We start from the raw sequence: 25,626 nt of genomic DNA, 5'->3' as shown, positions 1-25,626 counted from the left end.
TAGAACCTGCATATACTACAGTGCAGCAAGTTCCACAATGATAATGCAAGGGAACGCGTTTCACGTTTTATTTCTGATAAGCTTAAACAAAAATGCATACGAATAATACCTGCGTGTGCATTTCTCAAGCTCATTCACGGGATCTGTCCTGAAAAGTAACCAAAGAGCGCCTAATCTCTTCTATAAGGGATGAAAGTCCTGTTACCAGCAGAATACCAAACTAGTGCAGTGACGCAGTTACTGCGTCTAAGCGCCGACTGGAAGGAAGGAAGGACAAGCAGGAATCAGCTTTGGAAAAAAACACTTTAAACTCCTGCAAACCAACGATGCGCTGCTTTGGAAGCGTCTGAAATTTCTCAGTCTGTGAGTATTTGAACCGTCGCTTTTGTGAGAAGCGGGGATTTGCTACAGTGTCGTCTTGCATCAATTAAAAGTTCACTCACGTTCCTGTCCGGGAGTGCGACTGAATACTTATTAGTCGGAAAATAAAGATTTGTATGTAGTTGTGTGGAGTTCAAGGACCAATCGCTCGTTTTGATGCTACTAATGAGACTGTGATGTGAAACGGATGCATGCTGCTCAGTGAATCTATGAAGTGTTTGGGTTCCAGTTGCAAACAAAACGATCTAGCATTGGTCATGAAAACGTCAGTAAAAAATCCTATTAATAAATGTGTTGTCACACTTACTTCAGTCCAGCAGAAGACTGCAAACGATCGCCTTTGCTTAGTATTCTGCGGATTCATTGAGCTCCGGAGCATCTGGACGGCAGACATGCGTCATTCCATGCAGCCTCTGTGCAAACATGCAGCGCTATCGGGGGGCTGAGTCATAACGCCGTGAGCTTCATATACCGAGATCTGGCGTTTTATGCCCGTCTGTATCTGTATGGAATATGTCGCTTATAGATTAAATTCCCATGCCGATGGTCAGTGTGCGGCAGGCATTTAAATAACAGACTTCATGTTATACGTTTGGTACGTATACGTCAAGTAATCGATTGGTCAGGGGAAACTGAAAATTACAAGTCTTTTAAGGACAACATTTGTATATGATGCCATGGCACTAGTATTTAAAATATCAACGATGCATTTACACTTGAAAGGAAAGGAAGCAAAGCAACCCCGTCAGAATGAACAGGTGCACAGTCAGGTGTAGCATCACAACATGGGCAAGGCAGGGAGAATGAATGCTGCACCTTCTGCATAAATCGCATGAGTCTCAACTTACAGTGCATGCAGTGTGACACATGCACAGCGTAATACAATGAATGTTTCGCTCCATATGAAGATTTCTGCGGACTAAGTACACACTACGTCGTAAAACCGTAATATGATTGACAGTAAATAAAGAATTACGGCGCTGAATGGTTACCGTGAACGAGCTAAGGTTAATATAAACACCGTTTTCTTGTTTTTGCCTCTTGCTACTTACTGTAAACATTTAAACATTTATTCAAAAACAGCAAGATGCCTTCATAGAAAATATCACATTTAAATTGTTCTTTTTGTCTATACAGTAATAGAAAATAAATCATGTACACATTTTATATGACTTACAGAATTTTAGACTGTGTTGAAAACTAAAAAGTTTTATATGTACATTGGGCCAGAGATGTTATGCCAAAAACAGAACTGTATCCTGGGGGAGCTGTTTTATTTCTAAATTACTAAATGATTACATTTGGAAAAGTTGCATATTGGGTTGTGTCCTGTAGTAAAAAAAGCAGCACCTCTTCAGATTTGCAAGTCTGATGAGCAACTTAATGCATAGGCAACCATATAGCGGCACTGCTGATTATATATGACAGTTTAAGTTTATACAACAATCTCGACTTGCAGAGTGGTCTAAAAGACTATCCAGTTTTCAAAGTCACTGCGAATCCCTACTACCTGAAAATACAGAGTATGACCAGTGTGTGAGTGTTTGCATGTGAGATAATTAACAGCTCTACACATACAAAATGAAATTGTTGTAACACAGTACAGAACATCATATTACTCATAGCTGTTCTAGTACCATGGCGACTCTCACAAGAGATTAGAAAACGTGTGGATGGACGGATGCCGAATTTTTGTTTGCATACCAGCCTTTTAATGGAAAATTCAGAGGCTGTCCGGAACTTGCATAGTATCCTAAACAGAAGGTAGCGCATTTGTAAATATCTGTTATAAAATGATAGAATAACACAACCCATTCCTTATCCTCCCTCCCTCGTTTATATTACCCTCTCAGTGGTGGTTATCCTTACTCTGCACTGTTCACGCCTTGCCATGTTGAGAGGGCAGCACTAATTGGATAAGCGGTGCATATTGCACATTTGGCAACCAGGAACATGTAGGCATCAGGGGAGGTTTGTATTAGGTGTGAATGCTGTCTGCAGCCAGGCTCCTCTGGGCAGCTGAAGCCCTCGTTTTTGCCGGAGAATAAGCTGCCAGCTCTGCCCTTTGACTGCAGTGTGTCTGGCCCACAGTTTGTGTATGATGGGGCTTTGATGTGAACCGCAATCTGAGTCACAGGTCATAAACCTCTGCGGATTTCCTAATATATGCATCCGTTTACCTTTCTGGATTCGAACCATAGGAAATCCATAGTGTGCTCTGGACTAGATACAGTTTTTTACCCAAATGCACCAAACTGAGCAAAATGAATGTAGAATTCTATTTGATGTCTTGTGCAATATGGTGTTCTGAATGTGTCTCGATGTAACATATGGAGTTGCCAGCAAATGCCGTTTTGCATCATTCATTGCCTGTAGCGTGATGTTCTCTTTCGGTAATTCTGTGTGAATATGGTGTTTTTTAGGCAAGTGTTGAAAATGGAAAAAAATCACTGCATATATTTATAAATATATGAATGAATGTCCGCTTTCATCTCTGAGTGATGTTCCTCTAAACAGACAGATTTTTAAAGTAAACTAAGAATTTGAGGTTTAATGTATTTTTTTGGACGTTTTTTTGGGGAGCGGGGTATTTTTGGATTCCATGAACGGCAGGTAAGTTTTGTTGGCATCTAGACTGAGATTCTGTGAAGTGACTTTATCGTGGATTTGTGAGTTCAGTGACGAAGCAGATTTGTCTCCCCAGTTTTCAAGCTGGACTTCTGTCTTATTATGGTTTTTAAATAAGTTGCTGTTTGGCCCCCTGCCTGACAGTGCTGCACCCCCAACCCACCTACGCTCGACTGCTCCCTTAGGAGCCTCAGGACTTTTCAGCGATTCTCCTGGGAGGTTCTCATAGATATTTTTGTGATTTAGTTGGCAGGTTATGAGTCATGATGCCTGAATTTTTGGGCAATAAATCTTGAAATGTACTTGAATATCACATTGGTCTACAGTGGACTTAACATTGACCCTACACATGTTTGGCTGATATTGTGATGAAACCTGCTGGTCCCTACAAACTGATAATGAAGTTAAAATCTTAAGCACAACGTATTTTATAACAGTTCTTGTTTGTACTTTATCCAAGCTGAACAACATGCTCAGCAATGGTAATAATTGGCAGAATGAACCGTGTGCTGTGTAATACTGAGAAAAGAATCACAATATTTATCTAGTGTAACTATACGTATTATCAAGCAATCCCAGGACACGAATAACTGGTTTCAGCACAAATATCCTGTACCCTTACAGTCTGATCTGGATTCAGTGAAGAACAGTACAGAGTCAAAATATGATCCTGTCATTCATTGGTCATTGGTGATGGTATAGTGACAAATTAATCACTACAAAATGTCACCAAATGCAGTTTTGTAATGTTGTCAAAGATGATTCACTAAAATATTTTGCTATCCTTATACCCTGTTTAAATTTATAACATCTTATTTATAATTATACATTTCCATTTATATCCTTAAACAATATTTCCCTTAAACTGTTTAAACTGCTACCAGTTATTGAACAATTTATTTATTATTTTTTTCTCTTATGGAGAAATACACAATATTAGTAAGTAAGACTAGTAAAGACTAGTAAAATTAGAAAGTAAGCCTAGCTTGATATCCTGCAGCTGCGATGCCATACACGTGTCACCATCCATGTTGTCACTGGTCGCAGGGTGATTTAGCAGCACACTGTAATGGTGCCTTTTTGACATTGAGTCATACAGTATGTGCATAAAGGCTGCTCATGCAGACACAGCTGAGGACAGCTGTCATGCCAGTGTGACTGAATCAGTGCCTGAGTGTTGCTATGGTATTTTTTTCCCATGAAGCACTCAGTATATTTGTAGCAGTGCAATGCAGGTAAACACTCAACAGGACGGCTTTTAATGTGTTTCTAATAGTTATACATTCTGGAATGCACCTGAAGGCACTAAGGTGAAAGCTTGCTACAGACCAGCCACAAGATGTGAATGGAATATTTTCAGTTCTGTTGATTCAGCTTGCGGTGGGATAGGTGCGTGTGAGTCTATATGAGTTCATCAGATTGAAGCTTTGACCTCAGACCTTGCACAGTTCCAGCAAAGCGTCTCACACTTTAATTAGGAATGCAAAGAGACTTTTTACTGGTGCAGAACAACATTCAGCGACTGGCATAAGCAAATGCACCACATCACCCACTGGATCTCCGTGGGATTAATGGGCGTTTAGTTCTGTGATCGACAGAACTAGGAATCTTTTCTTCATCTGCTCTCATCGTGGCCACCGTGTCTCCATCAACCTTTGAAATGTAACCAAAAGAAACCTGTTAGGATTCCTGAATCGCCCAGAATGTGCTAGTTTCAAACTGCTGTGATACTGGTCTGACAGATGGGCTAAGGGGAGCTATGTGAAAAAATGTATTGTAGTATATATATCGGTGTTTCCCCATGTGGTCCCCGAGGACCCCCTCGGAGGGAGCAAAAATGTGGACTGTCTGGCAGGAAGCTCTGTGGGAGCAAAAATGTGGACCGACTATGGTCCCCAAGGACTGGATTGGGAAACACCGGTATATATTATCGTAACAGCATTACAAACTACTCTGTTATAAACTAAACGCATGTGGAAGTGCCCTGAGCAGCCTACGTTGTTTGTTTTAGATGATGTTCTGTGGGAGTGGTACAACAGGTTTGATCTGCAGCTTACTTAACTAATAAAATGTCACGTTTGCATTATGTATCAATTTTATAACTTCACATGTTATTCTAAATCTTAGCACACTTGTAACATCCATCCATCTTCCACTTCCTTCTCTTGAGTAGGGTTGCAGGCAGCTTGTAACATGTAACCTCACTATTATAATAACATGTAAGTTACACATACATCTGTCCATCCATTTCCCATAACAGGGTCATGGTGAGAGTTATTCCTACCAGGGAGGACAGGAAAGTCAGGAGATACCATGGACAGAATATCAGTTCATCACAAGGAAGGAGTATTATTCACATACACGTACTTCTGTTAGTTTAAACAGATTAGCTTTGATCGTAGCGAACCTCAGGAGGATTGGTACTGCTGTTACTCAGTATCAAGACTTCTACTGTTGCTAAGAGGCAATTTGGCGTGAGCTGAGTAGGCTCCGTTATGTGATTACGGCCAAACTATTAAGCTTTTCTGTACCTGCACTGACTTTTGATGCATCCTGCTGTCAGGCAGAATCCAGGCATAAAGTAAAGGTTTAGTAAATAGGATTATGCGTTTCTTAGTGCTACAGTCAAAATTTAATCTGAGTACATATGCAACCGTTTCAAGCTAGTTGCCTGTAGTAGTGTTTGCTGGATTTGTTCTTGGAAAATTTCAGATGTATTGTAATTGTATAATTCACGCATGTCTTACACTGAAGTAAGATCCTGTGGAATAAAATGACTTTGATCGGACTGCTAACAGTCATACATCTAACCAGTTGATTTGTCTTTCATGTTTATACCCACGGTATACCTCCCAAACCATTTATCACTTAAACAACACCTGCTTTGATAATATTCCAATAAAAGGGGTAATTAATTCATGTAATAAATTTAACTTGCATTAGTTAAACTTCCTGGGAAGTGTAACTCCAGCCATGAATATTTAGTGGAGTTGACTTCCCATTTAATTTTTGAATGTATATTCCTTTTATTATTTGAGAAAATCATAAATCATATTTTGTTGCTTACAGCTTACACTGTTTAAACAATTAACGAATGCTTAAATAGGTAGAAAACAAGGGCGTGGATTTGGTTTCAACTTTGGAAGAGGCCAAATCAGCCCTGAATCCTCCCCCCCCCAACCCCCCTAAACACACTCGGTACTCCCACAATATTGGTACTGTAGGGCCATGTCCCATACCCATATCTATGCCCTTGGCAGAAAGATTAATATTTTGAATGTTTTGGGAAAATGTGTTACGTTTCGCACATTTAAATCTGCTTGATGTCGGGCACCCTTTAATTGGATACAGTTAAAGCGCACGGAAATGTATTCTTTATCACGGGGAAACCTAGAAAAGATGGTATAGAAAGCACAAGGTCATATTTTGCAACAAAAAAAAGCAATGTGACGAAACTCCTCTGTAATACAAGCCAAATCATTGTAAGCATTAAGACAGCCGCCTGTGCTTTTTGAACGTACCTTTAATTAAAATGTGTGACATTGGCTATTACTTTTTGCACTGCGGTTAACGTGGCCGCACTAGGACACGTTTTACCTTAAAATATTTTACACTTTTGTGTGACGCTTCAGTGTATGTTAAAACCAGAAGGGATAGTGTTTTAACACATCAATGATTGACTTAATTCCCCTGGAAATACCGAAATAGCAGCTAGTTTTTGATTCGTATACATTTCGGTCTTTATGATACAATCGGGATTTATTTGTTTGTCTTATTTTTTTATTTTTTGAGACCATATAGCCTCGAATTGATGTTTAAAAACAGGATCGACTTAATCTGAATGTCTTTTACAGTAGCAATGCGCCTGCCAGCACCGTTGATCTGTGCGCGAACACGGGAGCGCTGCTTGATAGCCGAGCCCGACGCCTTCGCTGGTGCCCGGCCGGCGCTGCCATTGGCCGGCGGCGGCTTGTGGGCTGGAGCTCCTGCATCCAGGAGCGATGCAGAGACAATAGGGGAGCGCAGAGGAGCTGGAGAGGCAACCGCTGCTCAGGCACAGTGAAATATAGCCACACTTCCTTTATTGGTATGACGAGCAGGACGATACTAGCAAATAGCTGTAAAGAAGAACATATCTATCATTTTTTATTTTCACGGAATCCTTCATTTGTAACATGTATGTTTAGAATGGAGAAGCGGTAACATTCCTTGGATGCGTAACGGATTGAATGGTAAGTTATTGGATAAATAACGGGCGATGTTCATTTAAATTCACTAGTTATGCACGCGTATTTTTTAATAAGACTGCTAACCGAGTTCATTTTATTGCATACATTTTATTTCTTACGTAATGTAGCAATATTGCAATGCATCGCTGATTTCTATTAGTTAATTAGTTAACACACATTTAATGCATAATTTTGCATCGGGCGCAGTTCCTTGAAAAAAAAAAAACTCAAAGAATTAGTGTTGGGGCTTTTTGATAGTAATGCACTGATGAGTCAAATGATATTTATTGTGGCCTGTTTGGTTCGCTTTTGTATTTACCTGGATATATATGTCTCAGAATGTCTTCACAATCTGCTAATAAATAGACAGCATTCTACTGAGAACAAAAGGTTTCATTGCCACTCAAAGTTAAGCGTCGGACTGTTGTACGTTTCTATGGAATATTCTCGTTGGTATTTTGGTCGGCTTTGTAGGCATTTAATGTATGTGTTGTTGTTTACACAGATGTTGCCTTGCAATGGAATGCATATGTGGATTATATTTTCTGGAGAAATACCAGCATGTTTTTCAAAAAGAAGTGTCGTGCAGCAGTGTGTTACAAAAATGTGCAAACAAATGCCTACTACTTAAATACTGTGCTGGTAGAGAGAGATCTCGTACAGGCATCTTTTCATTCTCTTTGTGGTTCAGTCACAAATTACTTACTTAAACGAATCTATATTCTTTATTCTCCATCTCTCTGTCACACACAGATACAATATAATAACTTGCACAGCTTTAAACTGATATCTACTGATGCAGATAATTTGTGCTGTATTGTAGCTGCGTGCAGGGGTGCAGGCACACAACCTAACCAGTAACTGTGTGTCTCTCTCTCCCCCCGTTTCTCTGTCTGTGTTGATCATCCCCTTGATACCCCAGGGAATGAAACTGCAGGCATGCTTGTCCGGCTTCAGTAACTCAGTCAGGGGGGAGGCGTGTCTCATATACTGGAATGGATTATTGTATAGAGGTTATATGTTGTGCTATATTATCACGTGTGGGGGAGGGGGTGTAAGGTCACAGTAAATGTGAGAGAGCAGAGAATGGTATCTCCCCAGCCCTTTATCTCCACTGTGGATCATTAAACTGGTCTGCAGAATAGCCCATAGTGACCTGGGATCCAGTACACTGCATGTACTTTGCTTTTAAAACAATGCAGGGACTTCATTTAGTGTGTGATATATGAGGATGAAAGAGGAAAGAGTAAGAAAGTAGAAAGATCAAGAGCAAATGCAGGCTGCAATGTACATATATTCTAATAGAGCCAAATTGCCTGTCATGTGACAGGATATAGTACCGGATTTAATAAGGCTGATGCTTTTTTTTCCTCCATTACAGATGACTTATTGGTTAAGTGCATTGAGTCTATGAGCTCCACAGTAAATGTCAGCAGGGGGCTCAGCTTCAATGGCTGTGGGCTAATCCTTCCGCCATATTCCGAGAATAACGGAGCTGAGACAGGACAGAGCCGGCCGAGCAGAAATGTTTGCAGATCGGTGACTGGATGAGCACAAAGCAGGAGCAGCCAAGCCTGAAGGCCAGGTGTTGGTCTAGAACAGCAGGAACCCTCTCAGGGCCCCGAAGTGTCCTGCAGCCAGGACTAGGGAGACAGCCGGGGGGGTCGGACACCAGGAACTTCTCTGCCAAAAGGAGACATGGAAAACACTGCAGCGTCATAATATGCTGTATTTATAAATGCTGGATATGAACTTATACTGAACACAATACTTAACTATATGAAAGATAATATCACTGATTAGTGATGTAGGAACATCTTGACTTCCAACGATCTATCGGAATGGAAAAGGTAAATATGGTGTCCAAAGGAAGTCAAAATTGGTGAAAAAGATTAGACTGAATTAATATGATGCTTTGCGCTCTTCGCAGCTAGAAACCATCAGATTTAAGAATAGAAAGGGTTAGGGTTAGGGTTAGAGCGTCCCAGACTCGCTGATGCAGACACAGCCATTCCATGTCATTGACATGGTAGGAACCCGCTGGTGCTCAGTACTGTGGAAGCTCTTCACAGTAATAGGATTAAAAATGCAAGAAAAACACAAATTAGTTTAATTACTTGTTTCAGATACTTGTACGTATTCAATTCCCCCCTTGCCTTAACAGGTAGAGTAGAGTTCTGTAATGTACCCGGCAGATATTCGATACTCTCACTGTTTACATTAGTCTTAGTCTTACCGGACTCTTTTAAATGTTCCCAGCACTAAATTAACAGAACTAGTTCTGCTCTCTGCATACTTGTGCATGTACTTATCATTGAAAAGTGAATTTAATGTTTAATGTTGTTTTGTGTGTTTTGAGCTTCTTTGTGCGCCACTTTGAAGTAAAGGTTTAGCTGAAACAAAGCTTTTGTACATTACAAAGGCTGCAGCAGCCTTTTAACTACAGTTCTTTTTGGAAATAATCACAGCAGTATTAATTGCAGAAATGAGACATTATCCAATCAGATTTTAATACTAGTCATGCAATATTATACTGTTAATTTGGGAAAAGGCTGGTTGCTTTGAGGGATGAAAGTCACCCAAGATGCTGAATGTTCCTAAGAGGCTGGCGAGCAGATGACACAGATCTTACACACATGGACATTCAGTTCCACCACATGAATATTTTTAAAGGAACATTGCAGGTATTTGTCATGTTTGGCAGGCAATATTTTTGGAAGACACTGGATGTTTTTTTTTTCCAATTTTCCAATTAGAATACTTCCCACTCAAGAGAGCCCCAGCAATCTCATGCATTAAAATTACAATCTGATCAAAAGGGTTTATAACATACGTGAGTTAGAATACAGAACAAATGAACCTGGTCACAAAATGAACTCTGTCATTCTGATCTGTGTTCCATGTCCTATTAAGGCGTTTATTTATCACTTTATGAGTCTAAGGACAGTATTGGGATATAAAAGCAGTGGGACATATCTGAGGGATTTTGGCGCCGGCTGTGAAGGCTGCTCATCATTAGTAATGCTCTGAAACAAAGGGGGGTTATTTGCTGCTTATCTTTGCCCCGGAGCCTCTGCATGCCTTACATACCCTCATTATTTTTGTTATGCAGCTCAGCCAGATCAAGGGTCCACACACAATTATGTGTTTTCCATCTGCATGTCTGGGTCTACACAGGACATGTTTTCTTTTAAGTGCAAATTGAAAACTCATACAGGCTTCTCTGTTTTCCGCATCTGTTCCTCCTGCATGCTTGTGTCAGTACCCCGAATGCGACATGATGCAGGATGATAATAATATGCATGTCCTGCGCCTTGACCTATGGGGCCTGCAAAGTAAATGTCATTTTGATATCTATACAAGAACATCTGAGTGAAATTTGATCGCTACTGATCGTTATTTCCGTGCCGTTTAATTGTGCCGTTTCTTTTGCACGGTAACTTGTTCTAGCAGTTGGACAAATGATGTTTAGCGGCCATACATTTGCTCTGTCCCGTAGCTCTGTTGTGGATTTTTGACCCATTACTTTTGCAGCCTTTGATTAAGCACTAGGTTTTGCCAGCCCAGCTCACCGAAGGTGGAAGCAGTGGTGAACGCCGGAACGGGGCAGTGCCGCTGTTGTGCAAACATTTTCCCAACGTTCTTAAACAGCTTAGCTCACCGTGACGACAAACACAAAGCGATTAAAGTCAACTGGGTGTGGCGGTTTGTAGCATGAAACAGTTTATGACGGCTGGGCTGATACGGCATATCAACTGATGCTCATTTTCACAATTCCCTGAGCCAGGATTGGGAGGAGACTGTACTTCTGTATATTAGTTAGAATATACCAAAAAATGCATTCCACCTAAAGATGATCAAATGGGGCCAAGAGTACTTCACATAAACCATCGTTTAACTCAGTGTTTCCCAATCTGGTCCTTGGGGATCCACAATCAGTCCATGTTTTTGCTCCCTTCCAGCTCCTGAGTAAAAACTGTCTGTGGGTCCCTGCGGACTGGATTGAGACGCACTGGTTTAACTAATGGAATATCTATCGTGTTTTGACACTTGTAAAGGGCACTTTTAGGGTGCGGGTTGCAGACACTGTTTCTCAAAATTTACCGTCCACTGGGTCACTTTGGGTGTGGCGAGGGTAATGTGGGCACACCCACATAGATTAATCGCAGTGCATAATGTTTGATGGCACCTGAGATAAAGAGCAACTCAACAAGTGGACGTATTTTGGTGAAGTCATTGTAATGCCGGTGCCTAGAAGCTCTGCTGACAGTAACTGCTAAATAAATTTGCCACATGGGAGCAAAGCTCAGCATAGAATGTTCAACAGATTGACAATTTAATAACACATTTATTACTAGGATGGTAGTTCATTAATGGCCTTTCAATTCCTTTTTATTGTCAGCCGTGAGCAGTGCTGAGGTTTGGCTGTAACACAATAGATCAGCCTTCAGTGGCTTTGGTGAAGTTGGCTGTATTATTACGGTGTGTTTCCTCAGTTAGGGGAGCCCGTGTTTCCTGTGCAGGTTAGGGCTCTGGAGGGGATCCCCTGCCTGAGAATAAAGGCGAATAGGCAGCCGTTGTTCATCCCAGAAATTACGTTTGCAGCTGTGAACTGTGCAGCATCACCTCTGCATTTCTAGGGTTAATTATTAAAGGTGCGGGGGGGGGGGGAGGGGCTAATCAGGTCCACTGACTCATGATGCGTTTTCCTCAGTGCTCGGCATTTCAGGTCCAGAAAAAGATTTTGTTTCTACCAACCAGTTGAGTACTCTGTGACTGTGACTCTTTATATTCAATTGGGTGGTAGGAACAAAATCATGGTCTGGATCTGTAGTTTCTGGACCTGAGATGCCCAACACTGGTTTTCCTCCAGTGGCCCTGTGGCTTGCACGTGGATTGGGCACACCACTGTGCTACATCATTACGTGCCCATAGTGTCACACCAAGGCACCTTTCAAAGGCACTAAACACTGACTATCACACCTACTGTATTGCTGTCCTTCATCCACACATCCATTCTTTAATACATAAAACAAATGTAGCTTGTTGCAGCTAAGGGCATATTGCCTTACAGATGAGGGACAATATTACAAAGGGCCATATTAAAGCTTATATTAAACTCATTAGTTCTTTGCACCTGTGTCACATTCTGAAAATGTATAGCATTGCAATACTCATGCAGTTGTTATTGGATTTGAAATACGACACATTAATAACGCTGATTTGTCATTTGCCTTTCTATCCTGCCACAAAGTCCAAGTAATATTTTATCCATACTAAATAAATGATGCAGAATGACATTACTCATATTCCAAACAGCTCCCTTTATCTAAGATGAATTACTTCAAGCAAATCTAGTAGCATTTTTTTCCATTTGTAGAGCAGGTTGAGAATTAGGCTGTCCCTCGCATACAGCTGTGACCATTGTCTGTTTAACTTAAGCTCTCTCTGTCGTTTCTCAGAGGATAGCAGACATTTGCTCAGCCTACAGGGGCATGCCTGTAATTAAGTGTAGTGTAATACATTAAGTGAACCTTGAGCACTGGCAGAAATGAAACCTGATAGAGAATCGCACAGTGTAAGCTTTAGAAGTCAAGCACTTCTTCCCTTCTCAGGATGCTACGATAGCAGCCAATGAGAGCACTGCTTTTGGGCTGAGTGGGCCAAACTCATGGCCTCATTGGTAATATCTCCCAAGTTTTATCTCCTCCCATTCCTGCAGAGTCACGTTTTCAGGCACATGGGTGCCTGCTGGTTGCTAGGGTTTTGAGAGAATGCTAATGTGTACTGTACCGCTGTCTGTAACAAGCACAGCTCGCTATTCTGCTGAGGACTATTCCGACATGAATATTCTGGTGATAAAGCCATCTGCCCATGTAGGCTGTGTCTGCAGCAAAGAAACACTCGCTAATTACCTTGCCTGCTTCAGTTGCTTCCTCTTGTTCCAGCTCTGTCCTTTATAAGAGGCATAGAATAAACTGGTTTACTGTACTGGTAGCTGTGTCTGAAGACTGGCTCTTGCTCATTGCTCCATCACACCTGGAGGAGCTCGTATCCAGGCAGTTTTTTGCAGGATGGTGCAGGACTGCATATGAAACACGTGTAATCGTGACTTCAGCTGCGTCCATCGATGGACCTCCAAGGTTCCTTATGCACCAACAGATAGGATTCATCAGACACTTCCTGTCTTAGTCAGCTTATTTTTTTTTCTGTCCAAATAAGGATTTGCATTAATAATAATTATTAGACCGGAGCCGCTAATGATGTTTTTTAATAATTCGGAAATCTGTCTGAATTTCAACTGAACTTGCTATTCAAAAAAGGGACATTGCGTTCTGTCCCGGAAGTGTGAATGATGAATGAGATTCACAAACCTTACATTAAAAAAGTAGCGGCTGCAGAGTGGCCGTGAATTTTTGTAGGTCCAGTTCTTAAATTATGCATATATAAGTCTGAAAGAGTGGGGCACCTTCCTTAGGTGGATTGTGGGTGACGAATCCCTCATATAAGGGTTCAGATTCTTTCACGTTGGGCATATTTCTACAAATGAAATCGGTGGCCCCATAGCTTTTAAGGATCATTTTTAGCATGCTTAGAAAGCAGGATGATTTCTGTGCTGTTCCTCTGTTGATTGTTGTTGTTGCCGGTCACAGGCTGGGCATGAATTGACATGTGCATGTCCATTCTCACATCAGTAATCAGACCAGGATCCCTGGGCCATAGCTACAAAGAAGGCGACCCTCATGCCATCTGTTTTTCCCCTTTTTTGTCGGTTTCTGTTTATGGACGTCGATGTGCCTGCAGACTCTGGGAAAAAAAGCATCTGTAAGCATCAAAACGTTAGCCAGCCTCGTTTGAAGTGTGTTCAGTTTATCCACCCCCAAGATATTGTATTTATGTAAGAGCTGGAGTCCTTGTTTATTTTTCTCACTCTTCTCGCACAGTACATATATCAGGCAAGGGTAACTATGATGGCTTATAACAGAATCAGCAAGAATTGTTTTAAAAGGAGGCAGGACACCCCCCCCCCCCAGTCCCTTTACCTCTCCCCCCCCCCAAAAAAAAATAAAAAATAAAAATCAACACAGCTGTCGTGTGCCTTACTGTACAAAATGGAGCTTTTGGGATCTCTGGCAGAAACAAATCGCTTGGCTGTATTTACCTCAGCGGCTGCCGGCCGTCTCTCGGCGCCCACTTCCCGCTGGCGCGGCAATATCTCGGCGTGTGTTGCCTGTACAGCACAGCCCTGCATCGCTTTAAGGCAGCTCGCATCACGCACTGAGTGCCTCACGGGCACCGTTATGTAACGACAGCAGCTTCTCTGGAAGGAGACACGATCTGGAGCAGAGGTCTCCACACTGAGCTCCGGGCCCGTGGCCGGCAAGGTGGTCCAGCTTATCTTTCCAGCTGAGCTTATCCTTAAGGGTTTTCACTAACTACATTAGTTTAATAAGTCCAGTTATTACAGTAATTAATTCTATTCTGTTACATTTCACTGAAATAAAAACCAGATTTAAGACAACTGTGGTTTCACTAGTTTAAGAGCAAATTCCGCATAAATTTATAAAATATTTAATTCCATTTAATACCAGTAGACAGACAGAGAGCCTTCAACTAACAAGTTTGGGTCGATTTAAGTTCAGGTAATTTAAATGGCGTGATTATTGCGAGCAGCACCTAAACCGGTCAGAAAGCTTAAGGCAGGTAGAACTGTGGATAACAAAGAGTCACTCTTTTCAGAGAAGGACCAGATACATGAAAGCCTGCTGTACTATACCTGTGTGTGGATGCCACTTGGAGGGAGGCTTTCATCCTGGCAGAAGCAGCACTGTAGACTGGGGTTACATATTCAGTGAAGATCTGTAGGTAATATGGCTGGAGATTAAGGCAGTCCAACCCCAGCCAAATTTTTGTGGGTTTTAGTATCAGTCAGTCACAAACAAAGGGCCGTTATCAGACTCGTAGCCGGAAATAGATTTCATAGGGGGACTGGCAGCCATACCGATAGGGCCTTCTGAGCAGATTTCACTGGCTGGGGGGAGGGATCCCCTTAGGTTAATTTTTGCCGACTGGAAGGGCTGAAGCAAATGTCGACGGGGGTTCAAATTCCTCATTTTGCTACCAGCGTACATGCTTGATCGCTAACAGGAATATTTTTTTCTTTGGCGGGGGGGGGGGGGGGGGCTACAAAGCTGCATGGCTATATGCCTGGTAATGGCTGACGGGTCTTTAGTGCATCTTCAGCTGTACAAAGTCATGCACATCTGAGAGAGTGCTTTGGTTTGTGGCGTAGCAGATAGCAGAGGGTCTGTTCTGACTCACAAACGAGCTAGGCATTAATGTTATATGACCTTCAAAATTGACCCTGGGTTTTTACACCCTACCATTACAGTAATATAAAGTGCAGTGACTCCTGGTCAGGATTTATCCCATACCTTTATGTCATGTGTGATGTGGAAATCATTAGTTATGGCTAATGAAATAAATATATTTCCATTAAGGATGTAGAATTTACTTAATTTGCTTAATTTAACAGCAACAATAACAATAATGAGAAGAGGAAGAAGAAGAAAACACGTTCCTAGGAAATGTTTCACAATTTTATTTTAGTTATAAACTACCCCATGTGAGATATTTTTGGGTATTTTATGAATTATATGCATAGTTACATATGATTTGGATTCATAATGGTTGACATAGTTTTCATGCATTTAGAAAATCAGATCTTTAGAATAAATTTATTTGGAGATAAGATCACGCGATATTTGCTGGTTAAAAGATTAAAATAACGATGAACAATTAAAAGGAAAGAAACATTTATCTTTTAAAATAATGAATGAGCAACTTTCACTATTTAAAAATCATCAGTGAAATGTAGGCCTATTTATTTTAAATTATATAACCCTATGTTTGCACAAAAAGCTGAGACATACCAGCACAAGACTGACAAACAGGTCAGAACTTTAGGGCAGGGAAAATAACACATTTTTGTTCAGAGATAAAAATAATCACACTTGCTGCGCTGCTGAGAGGAATAAGATGCATATGGTGTTCTTACAGCACGTCCAGTAGAGGCTTCAGAAATAAAAAACAAACACCTTTCACATAACGTGCTACTTTTCAGAAGCGCTCTGGTCTTGTCACGGCACAAGACACATATTTTCTATTAATGCTCTAGTCAATTTTGATGGATCTTGATGATATTGTGCAATATACACTATATGTACAGCTGAGACCGAAAGTTTACATGCACCTAGTCTTTCAAACTCAGCGTTTCACAATTTCACACATGTAACATCACATGTGTGGAGTAGTGAGACATTGAGTTTGACAGTCATGATACTTGGTGTATGTGAACTTTTAGCCTCAACAATATATACAGTATATTGTAAGAGAAGTGGTTGTGTTAGTTTGTCTTTGGGATTCCCACTATAAAACCATTAGTGAAAATATACTGGCTTAACAAGGAGCATATTTGTCCTTGAAGCAGACATGACATTTTGCTGCTTATTTTTGTGTCCAGTAACACCAAGGGTAAGATCAGCGTCCTGCGCTTCAAGTCCATCCCTTCCGGAAACATGAGTTCTTCCTCTCCCCTGTCGTCGCGGACGTCCATTGACATCCTCGAGGAGCTGCAGGCGATTGCGGCCAAGAACTTGGAGAAGCTGGAGGTCAACAAATACTATGAGGTCATCCGGGAACTCGGAAAAGGGACCTACGGCAAGGTGGACCTCGTGATCCACAAAATCAGAGGTAGGCTGAAGATGGCTTCGAAGATATCAGAGAAGAGTGATGAATATTTTATATTTCATTTTGTCAGTGTGGTTGAGCTCTGCACCATCCTCTGTAGATAATAAGCAGAAATGGAAGAGAGAACTGAAGAGCAACAACGCACACGTAGCCTTCTTGACGAAATTCTGTCTGGCTTTGTTATGCCATGCCAGATGGCCGATGTTTACATATACATGAGCAAAAAAGAAATCCCTTAGGAGATTTATAACTGAATTATATTTTATTGAATACAGTTTAATAAATGTAGCTGAACAACTCAGAGACAAATAATGGTGATGCTGCTGCTGGACCACAGAAGAAGCAGTTTGCCGCTAATTCTAGACCCAGAAGCTTGGCAGTTGCGGAGTGCTGGGTTTCTGCTGTAGCTCTCCCAGTGGTTAAGCCGTCACGCATCGCGCACAGAGCCCAGTGCAGCCGCGCACGTCAAGCACCCCACTGCAAATTAGCTGGAGATGGGAGAGCTGCACCGTATCCTTCCGGCTGACGCGCTCCCAGATGCGCCCTCTGCTGATGTTCTGGGTATGGCTGCTGTGCAGGATGAGCAGGTCTTTCTGCAGAACAGAGCTGAGGAAGACTGTCCTGCAGACTCATATTGAAGCACAGCAAGGGCAAAATATAGCATTGAAGCCTTGTTTTCTCCTTGGTATGTGTGGTTGGTAGATCTCTGTATGAATTGCACCCAATGAATGTACAGAAGGTGGTCATGTGATGGATGAGAAGATGTGTGTGATTATATCAAAATGGACAGTAATATCCTGATTAATTTCTTCTCCCCAGCTGCCTTAGGAATCATTTCTATAATTAGATCCAAAAAGATATTTGATTGTTAGATGCATTTATTAATTACATCATCTATTATAGAGCTATAATAGTTTGATGCCATCTGATAAATGTACAATGTATTTTAACATGATTTGAGATTAAGAAATATTTTACATTTGTATTAAAGTTGCAATATTTGCTTGGTATTTGAGGTGACTTGCAGGTTTTTGCATTTATACCCACGGATGTTTGTAAAGATGCAGCATGTGTATGTGTAACCATGATCCACACCAGGAGAGGAAGTCTGAAGATGGATATAAATATATTTTATGTGTGTGTGTGTGTTTACAGTGCATATATGTACCTCTGTTTCCTCTAATCCCTTGCTGGAAATGTTATATGCAGGCACGAAGATGGCCCTGAAATTCCTCAGAAAGAAAACTACCAAGCTGAAGAGCTTCCTGAGGGAGTACAGCATCTCCCTGTACCTATCCTCTTTCCCCTACATCATCAATATGTTCGGCATCGCCTTTGAGACGGATGAGTACTATGTCTTCGCCCAGGAATACGCCCCGGCAGGCGATCTCTTCGACATCATTCCTCCACAGGTAAGGATTTGACTGGTGTGCAATTGATGCGAAACCGATGCGTTTATTTTTTTTCCTTCTTCGGTTTTGGTTCATTTTGACTGACGTGGTAAACAAGTTTACTGAATCCAGCCTCAGGGACCTCAGCGACGGCTACTGAAATGCAAAGATAGCAGCGTTTTAGTAATGCTTTGAATATGGCGTTTTTGTATCAAAAGTAACAAGGTATCAAATTGCAGTTATAATGAGGTTCATAACAAGCCACATTCCTCACATGTCTGCAGGACAACACCTTATGTTAGCAGTATATGGTCACTGCTGGAAGTAACATATATTTAAACTATGTGAGCATAATTTTAAAACCATGATTACGTTGTAACGTTAAATGATTGCATTCTGTAAGATAGATATATCTCCAAAAATATTCTTTTTCTCCCTCTTGTTTTCTATCATTTTTATAGAAATGTGTATAATTTTGACATTGTTTTTTCCTCCTCCGTCCAAAGGTAGGTCTTCCGGAGATTGTGGCCAAACGCTGTGTTCACCAGGTGGCCGTGGCCCTCGACTACCTGCACTTCAAGAAGCTGGTGCACCGCGACATCAAGCCAGAGAACATCCTGATCTTCGACAAGGAGTGCCGCAAGGTGAAGTTGTCGGACTTCGGCATGACGCGCCGGGCCGGCTCGCCGGTCAAGCGAGTCAGCGGCACCATCCCCTACACGGCGCCAGAGCTGTGCGACGCTTCCAAGCACGAGGGCTTCTGCGTGGACTACAGCACCGACGTGTGGGCTTTCGGTGTGCTCCTCTTCTGCATGCTCACCGGGAACTTCCCCTGGGAGAAGGCCCTGCCCTCTGACACCTTCTACGAGGAGTTTGTGCGGTGGCAGCGCCGCCGGAGCGGCTCGGTGCCCTCGCAATGGCGGCGCTTCACGGACGACGCGCTCCGCATGTTCCGCAAGCTGCTCTCCATCGAGCAGGACCGCCGCTGCCCCGTCAAGGAGGTCTTCAACTACTACAACCACTGCTGGATGCTAGACAACGAAAGTGGCGGTGCCAGCGGTCACCCCGGCACCGAGATCAGCCCGTCCTCCTCCGAAGAGGACTTGCTTGTGGACCGCATGAAGCAGCAGACACTGTCGCCCCCGTGTGGCGTGGCAAAGGGCAGCGTTGTCATGGAGCCAGCAGCCCACCACTTTTCCTCTGTGTCCACCAATGGCTCACTCTCCCCCCCCGGCAGCTACGAGCGCGTCTCTCGTGACAGTGCCCCTGGTGGCCGCATTCTGGTAGCGACGCCGATAGAGATATGTGTGTAGGGTGCCGGCGTCGAAATTGCTGACTGCTTTGTCCCTCGTCGTTACTGCTCTCTCTTACACATGCTTAAACTATCCTTAGAATTAAAAAAATAATAATTATAAATTATTGGAAAACAATAGTATTAATTTAGGATCTTTCTGTGGGGAAAAAAATGTTAAAATTAGTGATTGTGGCTGCTGTTTGGCGATCTGATCCCCAGATGACTCTTGTTGCTGTTCAGCAGAGGGTGGCTTCATGTGGACAAAATTTCAACTGAGGGCTTTTAACTAACATTCCTAAAGATGCTGCTGGGCCTCACATGCTCCGCCACTCCCAGAAGATACTTCCTCACCCTTAAGGTGTGACCCGCTCTGCAGACATCCCACCTCGCCATCAGGCTGAACAGAAATAAAACCAACGTAGGAGGGAAGGGAACCACACCGAGGTAATCAGAGAGCTAGTTGTGCTACAAACTAGCTAGCTTGGTTACCTGTGAGGAGTCGACCAAATCTCTTAAAGCAATATGTTTATCATTTTCCTGCAAAACAAATTGAATAACATGAAAAAAATATTTTAAGAAACACGAGTGAAAAATCTAAAAAGGAGTTATACATTTGAGCATTTCAGGAGAAACTAGGTGACACTGAAATGAAGATACATTGCAACAAATTATTTTATCCGTATTTTTGAAGCTGTTACTGATGCAGCACCGTAAAACATGCCATCACAATGTTTCTTGAGGGAAAAAAACGCAAACAACAGTTTAATTTACTATGACCTTTACTGTAAATGCGATGTGGTTCGTGGTACTGAGCGTGCGTGAATTTCCTTATTTTCTGTATGTATGAATCGTACCTTTTCCAGGGTACTATGGATTGACCACTTTTTTTCTTGCCTTTGGGTTTACATTATTTATTTGAATCCTAAATTAACAGAAATATATTTTTTCTATTGATTTTGTAAAGTAGCTTTAGATGTTGACTTATCTAACTTATTTAAATACCTGGGTTTGTTACCGCTGCAGTGCCAAATGGAATTTGATGCTGTGCAGCCTTTCTCTGCACTTCCGCCATTGTAGCACACGCTCATTTCTGTTTCCTGCACTTGGTTTGGACATCTTTAGTTTGGCGTTTTTAAACCATTAGCAGTTATCGCTCCGTAATGCAGCGTGGGAGTGACATTATCTCCTGATCTCAAGCGCCACCTTCCCGAAATGGGACACTTCGTCATGTGTCTGTTTAATCGGTGACTTTTACCCAGGGAAAGAATGGCTTCTTTGGACCCAGAAGGTGACAAGCTTGATGTCGTGGCTGTTTCAAGTGTGTGCCCTGACAGAAAGATATTTGGCTTGTGGGTGATTCTTGCTGAAAATACAGCACCGGTATCTTTAAATCAGTAAACCTGAGTGGGATTAGGAATCATATCAATAACAATCATGCTTGCAATTAGAGTTTGGAATGTACAGTTCAGATAGATATATTTCATATATCCTATAAAGGTCAGCGCACATATCAGTGTTTTCACAGATATGTTGATATGTTTATTGTTTCCATTCTGTTTTATTTCTGATTTTCAATAACAGGTAATATTGTTTTGTTTCTTGTGGGAGTGATATCTGTCACATGTTTGAAAGTCCATCAGGTGTATTTTTTGTATTTGTTCACAGGAAGATACGTTAAATTTTGGGGGAAAAAATAAGGTTTTACATGCTCTCAATGGGCTTGACATAAAACAATGAACCTTGACCATGCTCTAATATCCGAAAACTTTACAGAGATTAACTAGCTTTCTTTTATCACTTTTGCTGCATCTTTAGCTTCCTCAAAAAACCAGCGCTTCACTGAATTTCCATGTTTGTTTTTCAAAACATTCAGAGATCACCAAGAACTTATTACATTTAATTTCTGATAGGTGATGTAGACCTGTTTGGTTTGGTCAAGCATGGTGGTGTCTATAACGATGTTCTTAAAATTCCAGCCTAAATGTTTTTTTTCTTTCTCGCTAAATTACTGGAACATTTTACCCCTGAACTATGGGGCTGCATGGAAAATGGCCACTGTTTATTGGGAAGGAATTTTACTTAACAGCACATTCAAGGCTTGTTTTATCAATTTTTAATTTAATAAATGTGCTGTAAATTCTACCTGTAGGTCATCTCCCAACATGCCATTCGCATAAATCTTAAGCAAACCATTGATTTAACATCTTTCCTTTATTTGATGAAGGCAAAAACTGGAAACATTCACTATGTGTATGGGACAGACGTATGCAAATTGGGCCGTCTGAGAGCCCATTGGTTCTAGGCAGAGATCCACTGGTGCAGATCATAAAAGCAATAATGTTTATTGCAGTGTAGAGATTATTGAAGAGCTGGAAGTCATAAAACCGTAATGGACAGTGTATCTGAGACCAAACTATTTCAGCTGACCCATCTCTGCACAGTCATTTGAAGGTTGTAATTTAATCTGACTAAAACGTGTTGGGGATTTTATGATGTTTTCATCGCAGTTTTAAGGCGGCACTTTTTTCTAAAAATATCAGTTTGAAGTATGTTTAGAAAATATTTTTTTCCTTGTTCTCTGGAATATTGCTTTCATTTTAAAACAATAATGCTGATTAATGACGCATTGTTGGTTGATTATAATTTTCTACATTTTGTTAACAGAAGAAAGTTATTGAAGTTATATGAAAGCTTATTTTCAAAATTGCATGGAGGTAATCCAAGAAAAGCATATCTTTACAAAAATGACATTGTGTTTATAAAAGATATGCTCATATTGTTTTGATGTGAAATTTTGCTGTAGCACAATTTCTTGCATAATGTTTCAGAATGAAAATGTCCATCATGACTTCTTGAAACAACTTAGGGCTAAAAAAAAACGAAACAGTTATTGTTAGTTTTTATTCACTGTGTTGTACTTGTATGCTGTTGTTGTTGTGTTATTGTCTAACCAAATCAGAGGAGAAAACATAGAGAGTAGCTGCTGATCGAGTTGTGGGCATTAGAGACGGGAACTCTTGTAATATTGCAATGAAATGTGGGTTTTTCTAATAATTTGTTTTTGATGGGACTTAACATGCAAGACAAAAATATGAGACCTGGATGCAGGTGGAGTAGCGGAAGCAATTCAGCTTTTCACTTAAGTGAAAAATTAATGAATTTTCTGCTACAAGTATATATGCCTCGTCACAACAAAAAAGAAAAAAAACATAAGTGAAAAGCAAAAAAAAAAAAAAAAAAAAACCAACAAGGGACATTTTGGAACAGAACTTTATGTGTTGTATTTTTGGACATATCTGCATGGATTTATGATTGTTTTAGGAATACATTGAGAAAAAATATATTTTGCAGTTAGAAGCTGTGGTATTCCTGTTCCTGGCACTAGCAATTTCCACGATACTGCAAGTGTAGTCTAAACCTTATTTTCACCATAGACTCTAGACTATTTTACAGTTTGTGCAAGGGTGTCCTTTTTCACATCTAACATCTTGAATCGCATTTTGACATCCTCCCACACCATTCAGGGGAAAGAGGAACATTGTTCACTTTTGACCTCAATGTGCTCTATTTCAAGTTTAACAACAGCTGTCAATTTCTGATGCAGACAACATCACCACCGAAATTGCAGTTTCAATAGTTGTTGAAAAAAAATTGGATACAGAAATTTCAGCAAACTGTCATGATGTAATGTGTTGCCAGTAATGTGAAGAAATTCCTCGTCTATCTGTACAAGTGACATTTTGATGCACCATATTTTCAGTGGTTTTAGCTAGTAGGTAACACGATGCCAGAACTTGTGTCCAATTCTGTCATTGCAATACAATTGTCTTCCTGTTCGTTCCCTCTAATCAAAAATAAAATAAAATGGAAACTCACTGCATTTTATGAATCTTTTCGATCTGAAGTGCAAGATGTTTTTGAGAAGTGTCAGCCGCCTGCTGCATACGGATATGGCTTGTGCCAGCTCGCAGCGCAGATATTGCCAATAATTACATCATAAGAGGGTGCTGGCAGCCAGCCAGAAACAGCACACTGATTGTACTATTGCTTCATCTGCCCCCATCCCATCTTTATGTTTGACAAACTTTAGAGGAGCATAAAGATCCCCATTGTAAATTTTTACACACATAATTCTTTATCCTCCTTGAAGAAATTTGCATTGATAGTACTGAATTCTTCAGTTTAGTAAGAAAGGAGCATCCAACAACTTCAAGATTCCTCACACATTCCGTGTCTTGATTAATTGCTAAAAGAGCCCCAGCTGCCAGATTGTCTCTTGTTTTTAATTAGCGCCTCCGATTTAGACAAAACGCCGAAGCCGGGCATTCAACTGAAAATCCTCAGAGCTGGTCATAGCTCCAGCTTCTGGCACATCAATCACATACAGAGTAGGGTGAAAAAAAAAGACATGAAAAAAAAGATCTGATTAATTTCCCTCCATGCCTTACCTTACTAATGATGTAAACATTATCCTCTATTCCCTCTGATTCCACATTCATCAAAACCTCAAGCATAGCTATGGAAAGAGCTGCAAGGTCATTTCTGCCTAATTAAGACACAGAATGCAGTGGTACGGGGTTTGTGCATGTGTGTTTCAGTGTGTGCAAGTCAGTGCATCCCATCCTTTGTCGGCAGTGCTGAGATTTGAGTGCAGTGGCCGCAAGTCACGGAGTGTACAGCAGAACCGTCATTTTGCATTGCTCCTGCTGTGACTTATTAATGAATGCATTTGATGGTAGTGCATGCACAGGGAAAGGAACAAGGACACAGGCCCTCTGAGGATGCTGGTTTGTATTTTGGCTGGGTGTTTAATCCACAGAATAATGTGTTTCTACGGCAGACAGGCTATATTGGATTATAGTGGTATTATTTTTCTTTAAGGATGTCAAATTTGAATTTCATGTGGTGCAGTATGAAATGTTGCTAAGTACAGCTAAATGTATGCAAGTATAGTTAATGACGTGAAACATAAACATCAGTAGTGCAGAAATATGGCAGCAGCTCTATTTGAAGACAGATCCATGACATTTACAGCTTTCATTATGTGTCTTGCAACTGGAGCCATTTATTTTACTTACTTTTCCATTTCATGTTATTTTTTAATGTGTATTTAATCTTGAGATTTTCAGAATTAATTCCCATGTTGTATTCAAGTAGCTTTGTGGATCTACAGCTAAACATACAAGATCCATCTATCTATTTTCCATATCCGCTTGTCCTATGCAAGGTCGGGGGTGTCCAGAGCCTGCCCAAGAAGCTACGGGCACAAGGCAGGAAATCACCCAGGACAGGGTGCCAACCCATCGTAGGGCACACTCACACACCATTCAGACCTATGGACAATTTCCCAGTTCCCCTTAGCGTGCTTTGGGAATGTGGGAGAAAAACTCCCTCATACAAGATCCAATCAGTTTTATTTTTCTGAACAGCAAGACTTTCGGACCTAAGCAAAGAAAGGATTATGCTGGAAGTCTGTCAGAGTACTGGCTAGTGGGATAACCAGAACACAGCACCAGATAGAATGACATTAATCCAATTTATCTTCTTTAATCTCTCAAATAAACCAGTAGAAGGAAGTATGTCATCATGCAAGACACACTAAGCCATAAAAATACAGTTAAATAAACAATCAGGACCGAAAGCTCACCTCCCATGGGTCCTTCACACTGTGAATTGATGCTCTTCTCTTGTATAAACCATCATGTTCAAACCATCTGCCCCAAAATTAGCAAAACTGGGGCAATCAATACCGCCTTTATTCAAGTCTTTGTTATTAACGAGCCATAAGAAAGACCACGCCGTGTATCTTTGAGGTTACAATGTGCTGTAATTCCTTGAAAAAATCTGCCAGTAAGTTTATTTGTGAACAGTGTTTATAATTCATCAATTGCATTCTAACCATACAAAATGTGTATAAACTATCATTTAGTTTTAACTTGTAAAGAATACACCT

At 41.1% G+C, this 25,626-nt stretch overlaps 1 protein-coding gene across 2 annotated transcripts; it reads left to right on the top strand.

The window, feature by feature from the left end:
• Nucleotides 1–49: 49 nt before the first annotated feature.
• On the top strand, nucleotides 50–20,939 carry bsk146 (brain specific kinase 146). 2 transcript variants are annotated; one of them, XM_023831194.2, is made up of 4 exons: nucleotides 50–363; nucleotides 16,762–16,991; nucleotides 18,198–18,400; nucleotides 18,886–20,939. In XM_023831194.2, exons 2-4 carry the CDS (start codon nucleotides 16,817–16,819, stop codon nucleotides 19,690–19,692), a joined length of 1,185 nt encoding a protein of 394 aa, XP_023686962.2. In that variant the 5' UTR covers nucleotides 50–363; nucleotides 16,762–16,816; the 3' UTR covers nucleotides 19,693–20,939. The 2 variants fall into 2 exon arrangements, with proteins under 2 accessions (XP_023686962.2, XP_023686961.2); XM_023831193.2 differs by lacking the exon at nucleotides 50–363 and adding an exon at nucleotides 6,976–7,241.
• The last annotated feature ends 4,687 nt before the right edge of the window (nucleotides 20,940–25,626 follow it).

The sequence above is a fragment of the Paramormyrops kingsleyae genome, chromosome 5 (assembly GCF_048594095.1).
Source record: "Paramormyrops kingsleyae isolate MSU_618 chromosome 5, PKINGS_0.4, whole genome shotgun sequence".
Lineage (NCBI taxonomy): Eukaryota > Metazoa > Chordata > Actinopteri > Osteoglossiformes > Mormyridae > Paramormyrops > Paramormyrops kingsleyae.
Note: the sequence above shows the minus strand (reverse complement) of the source record. Positions and strands in the feature narration are given on the sequence as shown.

Coding starts and splice junctions, on each gene's coding strand:
- bsk146 (XM_023831194.2), top strand. CDS start 16,817: ATGAGTTCTTCCTCTCCCCTGTCGTCGCGGACGTCCATTGACATCCTC. Junction 16,992..18,197: donor CGTGATCCACAAAATCAGAG/GTAGGCTGAAGA, acceptor TGTTATATGCAG/GCACGAAGATGGCCCTGAAA. Junction 18,401..18,885: donor TCGACATCATTCCTCCACAG/GTAAGGATTTGA, acceptor CTCCGTCCAAAG/GTAGGTCTTCCGGAGATTGT.